This window comes from Pollachius pollachius (assembly GCF_949987615.1).
Source record: "Pollachius pollachius genome assembly, chromosome: 17".
NCBI classification, from domain to species: domain Eukaryota; kingdom Metazoa; phylum Chordata; class Actinopteri; order Gadiformes; family Gadidae; genus Pollachius; species Pollachius pollachius.
The window spans coordinates 7,333,370-7,340,871 of record NC_136950.1 but is presented as its reverse complement, the minus strand read 5'-3'; the positions used below and the strand labels follow the sequence as shown (position 1 = coordinate 7,340,871).

Below are 7,502 nucleotides of genomic sequence, written 5' to 3'. Positions count from 1 at the left end.
AATCAAAGCACAAGTATTTCAAATGACCAAAAACATGTATTGAAATTGCAGTTACCCAAACCCTGGGCATTTCTACAAGACACATTTACACATGAACAATCCCAAAGCAGCAAGAAAATGGATTATTGCAATTTAAAGTATTGACAATGACAAACGACAATCTACTTGTCCTTGTTGTACTTACACATGTTCTATACAGTTATTACAAATGATAATCTAAGTAATAATAATCGTCTAAATAAGTTAAATTTAAAAACAAAGCTGTCAAAGTGAAACATCCCAGATCTTTGAACTCGCTATGCGGTACCTGATATTAATTTATGTTCGTCTATATCACCTTATATTTAATTACAAAGAAATAACACCAACAAAAGTGTAAAGGAATAACAGTTGTTATTTACAATCAAATCGCCCCAAATCCTTTCAAGCCTTGAAAAACATACGATGTACTGTCGTGCTCAACAAGCTAACTCTGCTGTACATCTAAAGCACCAAAAAAGCTAAAACTATGTCACTGTTGCGCCAGATGATAAACAACCTGAAAATATGTGTGAAAAATTACAAACAGGAAGTTGAAAATTAGCTGACCTGGCTTATTTCCAGGGAAACCGGAAGCGGCACAAAGTCCGAGGGGGGCGAGGGTAACATTCAGATTAACATTGTTATATTTTTTTGGTTTCCAGCTTCATTCAGATACATAAAAAGATCCATTTCCAAAACCCAGGTATTCTGCAAAAATACCAAATTTTTACAACCAGAATTTTCACCTCTCCAACCTAAGTATTGTAATGGAAATTTCCATAAGACATGGTGGTCTCAAGACACTAAGACACTGTGACCTCTCAGTTATTATCTATAGTAACCATTTCACCGCATGTGCCGCACTTAACGCCCTGGGCTGACTCGCAGCTATACCACGGGCTACGTGCTGAGATGCCGAAAGGAGCAGTGGCCTCCCTGTCTGCAGCTACGCCTCAAGGACGTTTCCCTGCGTCAACACTGGAGTGGGCCCACTGTTCGGGGCTCACCGCAGCGCCTCAACCTTTGTGTGCTTGTTTTGTTGAGTGGCCTCTCTGCAGGGACTACTTTCTATTTGTAACTTCTTCACAATAAACTCTTTAAATGTATTCTGAGTAATGTCGTCAATACAGTATCGAAGATTTTCCATCACAGTATCCAGGATACATACATCGAGTCAGAGTGACATAAACTGATATTTTAGGCTCGAGCCATCCATACCTAGCATATGGATCACCGCCTACAGTCCTGCCACGGTACTCATGAAGCTGAAGTCTCAACATGCGCGTGACGCAGGCACACAGACGCCCCCTGGAGCTCAGTGGTGCTTGATGAGCCGCTGTCTCTGCGAGGTCTTCCGCAGAAGGTGTCTGAAGTCAAAGGGGTTGCCCCCGGTGCTGCTCTCCATGGAAGGCATTCTGCTCACCGAGCCCCTGGCGAAAGGAAACACAGGACGGTGACGGGGACGCTCCAGGCCAATCAGATACCACATTTAGATAGACCGTCGAAAAGATGCAGAGTCACTCTTTGGAAACATCGGGGAGGGCGTGATAGGCAAAGTCCGATGAAAATCTAAAAGTTTATTGTACTAGTTCGAAGATTTTGCCACGATAAGAAACTAGTTATGACTAATGACCAAATTGCGTACATATGAATACTTTTTTCACTACACAATGTACGGCTGAGATTCACACGTTTGCAGACAAAATACATCTTTGTTTGCTCGCATGCATGGGAGGGTCTGCTTCGTAAACTGCTAGGTTCTGAAATCAGAATGTAACCCTAGCGGTTCTGGCTGACAGCAACTGCCCCTTGAGCAAGGCTGGGATTCAGACGTTTGCAGACGACATACCCCTTCTCCCTTCCGTTCTCCGTGGGAGGTTCTGGTTCCGAGTCGGCGCGTTCCCGGGCCCGCCTCTGGTCCAGTTCGGCTCCCTGCTCCATGGAGACACTCCTCTCCAATGCCGCCTTCCGCTTGACGGACTGTTTCCTCTCCACGGAGCGTCTCCGCTCCAGCCCGCTGGCGCTGCTGCTGCCCTCCTGGGCCTGGCTACTGAGGAGGCAGGGGGAGGACAGGCTGGTGGTCAGGCCCTGGTGGTACGGCTCCTCCTCATTCAGCAGCGTCTCTGGCCTAGAGGAGCCGAGTAGAGAGACAGACACACACACACACACACACACACACACACACACACACACACACACACAGAAAGACTTGCTGGTCAGGAAATGAAACAACTGGACTTCCTGCTGCTTGGTGCTCCATCTCTTGATTATCCTCTTTTTGTATTTTCGTTTGCTTCTTATTTAGTTAATTGATCCTTATAACTGATTTGACTTTGTGCTTTCACTGTATTGCTGCTTTTAACTGATTGTTCAGAGTTTTGAGTCTCGAGAAACAAAATGCATTATTATTATTATAAGTTGGTTGTCAGACAGGGGTTGGGGGGTGGTTGTTGCTCTCATTAAATCACATGTCATGCGATTTAATGAGAGCAACAAAATCAATGCCCCACTGGGAGGTCTTTTATTTTGGAGTTCCAGCCTGCTTGGCAAACTCCATCGTTACAAATCAATGGCTGGAAGCTGGTGTGGCACCAGGGATACAGACGTACATACTAACAGCCCAACTAGCAGACAGACAGACTGACAAAGACGGGGAGACACACAGACAGATTCAGGCAGACAGGCAGACAGGCAGACAGGCCGACAGACAGACAGACAGACAGACCGACAGACAGACAGACAGACAGACAGACATTTACACTATGAAAGACAGGCATATAGGCTCAGACCAAATCAGACCGGACAGACAGACCCGGGATACACATACATGAACCTTACAGAGCACGGAGTTAACTACTCAAGTACTACTATTATTACCTGTGCTCATACTGTTACTACCCCCTGGTCATAGTGAGCGTCCCGTACCGCTGGTGGACAGCGAGGGGAGAGGAGTCACATTGACCCAGGTCATTCTTTCAGACCAACAGTGTTTCTCCACTGGCACCAGAACCAGATCGTTACTCCTGCCCCAGCCAGGCCAACATAACCTCTATCGGCCACCAAGCAGGACCTCCGCCCCCTACTCTTCCACTTGCAGCCACCCCCCCAACCCCAAACACGGCAGTGTAAGAGAAACATCAGTTCAGGTGCTTACCCGTCCTTTGTGGGCAGAGACTTGCTATCCTGCACGGACCGCTGTGGAAAACACACGTTACAACACACTGTTAGTCCTACAGTTTACCGCATTAGTTATTCAATATTCTTATCGTTTTTGCATGTAGAAGCTTTGTTAAGTGATTTTTTTACACTTTAAGGCTAGTATCCTTATTTCATTGCTATAAGAGAATTAGTTAAGTATCTGTATGTGATCTGCTCTTTTGGTCAAAGGACAGTTTGATGATGACAGTTTAAAAGGACGAAGGCCATCGCTGATGCATTGTTAGTTTAGCCAAAGGGCAACCGACGGCAGTTCTTAACATCCATTACCCAGATGTGTTGATGTCTGGGTCTTGAGGACTCACGTGGATCTGGTTGTAGTAGGCCGACTCCTCGGGGGTGTTCAGGGTCTTTGGAGGCTGAGCTCGACGGGGGGTCCTCGATCCTTTTGGCAGGACTGCAAACCAACAGAAAGAAACAACACCTGTCATTTGATGTCGCTGAATAGATTGAGTTGAATTGTGTGTCGGACCGAAGGGGCAACGCTCGATGGCTCCGTCATTTTGTGTACTTTCGGAACTTTGGAATAAACAAATGGCGGAAAAATGGTGTCAAATCCCGTTACAGGATTGGTCGCATTCCGGGTTAAATTATCGACACTAGCTTGCCCTTTTGAACCCTATTGTCCATATTGACCTGCTCCCTACATGAACACCAGCTTAACCCTAAGGCTTTAGCCGGTTAGACTTTTTCAAAGGTACAATATTTAAAATAGATTGCCTTGATCCGATGTGTTGCAACCAGTGACCCACACTGCTCTACATCCAGAACAGTAATGAACCCCTGCAGCTAGCCACCATTTGGTAGAGCTAGGAAGTGGAAACTGCAACATATTGGATCTGATGCAATCCATCATGGCTGTCATTAGTGATGAAATAACAATGTTTGCCTGAGGGTATGTGTGGGTGCATATTAGTACATGTCTGATATGTGTGTGTGTGTGTGTGTGTTTTTGTGTGCATTTATCATATTGAAATTATAATTTGATATATATTCATCATTAATATATTACAACAACCTTTAAGTTATGTTTAAATCATTGTAAATCAAGCAACTGACTAAATCCCTCAATCAATTATCAATGAAATACATAATTGATCAGGTCAACGTAACGTTATTGAGCGTGTCATTGTAAAAGGTCATTCCCCATCATTGTGTTGAAGTGGCCAAAGCTCATAAACGAATCAAGCACATATTAGTTCCCTGCCACGGTGCATATGATGCGATTAACATTTCCACAACCTTTACCTTCGATGACCAATATGGCTGCCAACCTTTCTTCACCCTCACGCTTCAAAAGTTTGCGTCTGTAGTTGGTTTACCCCATATCTAAAGCAATTAGTGGTGCAGAAATCATCCATGGGCTGGATTCACCTGGCAGCCATCTTGTAGAATCAAGGTGGTGCAGAATAATGCCAATCAGGCCAGGTTAAAGCTGTAAGGTTATTGTGAATGTATGTATTATTTGTTTTAGTATTAGTAGTTATTATTAGTAGTACCAGAACATACTTGATATAAAAGAGTTTGAGTGAAATATAATTATAATTTTGAATTATTAACGGTTCGATTTTCAGGTGTAAAATGAATTAAATCAAAATGAATATAATTAGAAATATTTAAATCAGAGAAAATTATTACATATAATAATAACCATTTTACCAAATTACTATTTGACAGAAACCTAAACAAGGGCTGAATTATAAAAAATGACTGACAGTTTTATCTCGCCTGTCCCGCGAAGGAAGGCAACTTTCACCCCCTCACCCGTACACACACTGTCACACACTGTCACACACACACACTCACACACACACACACACACACCCCCAACCCCCACAATAGCAATTACACATATCGCCTGTGAAGATCAAATGCACAATAGATAGAGGGGGCTTTTATTTTGATGACAGACCAGTCAAGGGGAGATTTACTGTTTTGCTTGCCATCTCTTGGGATTTCTCTTGGGAAAATCAAGAATCTCTGAATTCTTGATCCACCCACACACACTGATAACACTCTCAATATAGTGAGGAGACAAAACAAAGGCCTTTCCATTTTCATGTTCAAAATTAGGCAAACAAAGACATTTCAAATGTTGTTTGTGAAGAGAGAACACAATAACAACAGGAAAAGCGACAATCATATTGACTTACTGTATTAAGTATTTATTTAGCAAAGGCCTTTATCGAAGAGGCCTTCCAATGAATTCAGATACACGTCATTCAGGTAGGGGTTAGCGCGCCTCTTGATTTAGGAAGCCTAGAAGTTATGATGTCGACATTGGCGTCCAAACCCAGTACCTTACAGCTTGTAGTAAAACATCCCTAGCCACTAGACCACCTTGCTCAGGGACTGGGATGAAATAATGTCAGAAAATCAATCACAGAGTCGGAGGAGACGGATTGAACAAGCCGAGAGATACTGACTGTCTGGAATCATTTGTTAGTTAGTAGTTGGTTTTCAGATTAAAAAGAAAATAACCTTTTTTCAAAATAGCTAAAAAAGCAAAGAAGACAAGATAAGCATGAATCGAGTTACCGTCAAACTTTACTTACAATTTAATCTTTCCAGTTGAGTTTGTTGATTTCAAAAGTTTGTCATGTGCCTTATTTTACCTGATGAGTAGCTCTTGTGGATTAGGCCGTTTGCGGAGCCGGGTTTGACGAACAGCGCGTTGTCCTGAGCGGTGGACTGGTGGTTCAGGATTATCTCGTTCAGTTTCTCCTGTATACTGGCAAAGTCCTGAGAAGCCTTTCTAACCTGTGTGGAAGTGGAATGAGAGAAGAGTGGGTTGGAAGGCCATTACACAAGTGCAATGATTTGTTGCTTCCTTGTCAAATACAAAGTATGTAGAGGGCATCTTACACTTTTTGAGAAGGCCTCAAAAGCCTTGGCGTCTTCCTGCACAGACTCCTTACTGGCCTTCTGGGCCTTCCGGTCCTGGTACCCCCTGTAGGTCCTCTGGATCGTCAGGGCTGCCTGCTCCTCCTCCAGCCTCTCCTTCTCTGCGTCTTTCTCCTTCTTACGCTCAAGCTCCACATCGGTAACGTCAATCACGTCCTCCTGTGCGCCCTTAGCGCCGTTTGTTACTCCTTCTCCTTCAGGGTCTTGTGAAAGGGCTGCCTCTTGGCCCTCTTGCCCCATGGTCTCTTTCTCTGCCTTCATCTTCTTACGTTCCCGGTGGCCTCTGAAGTTGCTTTGGATGACCGTGGCGGCCTTCACTTCGTCTTCACCCCCCTGGAACTCTGCGGCAAAGTCTGGAGGCGGAGGCAGTTCCTCTTCCTGTGCAGCGCTCTCCCCTTCTGCCGGTGCTGGGGGAACGCCGTTTGAGGTCTGGCTCTTCTTGGGTAGTTTCCCTTCTTCCTGCAGCCTCTTGCGTTCTTTGTGGCCCCGGAAGTTGCTCTGGATGACCACGGCTGCCCTGGCTTCGTCCGGGTCCTCCAACTGCACATCAACCTCTGAGACGTCTACTGGAGTGGACGCCTCTTCTTCTTTGGCTGTAGTTGAGGCTTCTTCTTTGGTTGTGTCTTCGCTGGGCACGTCCCCCGTTTTGGACGGGGCCTTCTCCTCTTTTTTCTTCCGGGCGGGGATTTTGCCCTCCTCCTCCAGCCTCTTCCTCTCCCGGTGGCCCCGGAAGTTACTCTGGATGACAGTGGCCGCCTTGGTCTCCTCCTCAACGCTGACGTCACCTCCCTCTTCAGCGCTCTTGTCTTCCTTTGGCACCTCCTCATCCACGGCGGACTGCTCTTTCTCCATCTCCTCCTCTCCCACGACGGTACTCACCTCGTCGTCGTCGTCCTCCTCCGCCACCTGGGTGTGGTCACTGTCCTCATTGTCCTCCGCCTCCACCGTGTTCTCATCCTCCTCCTCCTCCTCTCCCTTTGCACCGTCCGTCTCTCCCTCGGTGCTCTCTACTTCCCCCTCCTTTTTGTCACCATCGTCCTCCTCTGCCAGCACCTCCAGGGCGGCTGAACCCTCCTGCTGACCCTCGCCGGCGGCCTTATTGCGCTCCTTGAACTTCTTCCTCTCTTTGTACCCGCGGTAGTTACTCTGGAGGACCACGGCAGCTTTGGCCTGTTCCTCCTCTTCAGTCAGCGAGCCGTCGGGCACAGCGGGGGCACTCCCGTCCGACCCCTCCTTCGTCTCGGCTTCGCCCGCCGCGTCCTCCTTCTGCCCCGCGGCCGTCTCCTCCTTCTGCTGCTCCTCCTCCTCCTTTTCTTTGAGAGATGCTTCTTCCTGCTCCTTTGCCTTGGCCTCCCTATAAA

The 7,502-nt window shown here is 46.4% G+C and overlaps 1 protein-coding gene across 1 annotated transcript in view; it reads right to left on the bottom strand.

The window, feature by feature from the left end:
* Positions 1-1,324: 1,324 nt before the first annotated feature.
* Positions 1,325-7,502, bottom strand: part of myo3a (myosin IIIA) — a 49,381-nt gene continuing 43,203 nt past the window's right edge. The window contains exons 32-37 of the mRNA XM_079754369.1: positions 6,103-7,495; positions 5,853-5,997; positions 3,543-3,634; positions 3,176-3,216; positions 1,871-2,149; positions 1,325-1,451 (exon numbers count right to left, since the gene is read on the bottom strand). Coding sequence (XP_079610495.1) covers positions 1,337-1,451; positions 1,871-2,149; positions 3,176-3,216; positions 3,543-3,634; positions 5,853-5,997; positions 6,103-7,495 — 2,065 coding nt within the window. The 3' untranslated portion in view covers positions 1,325-1,336. The remainder of the gene's footprint in view (positions 1,452-1,870; positions 2,150-3,175; positions 3,217-3,542; positions 3,635-5,852; positions 5,998-6,102; positions 7,496-7,502) is intronic.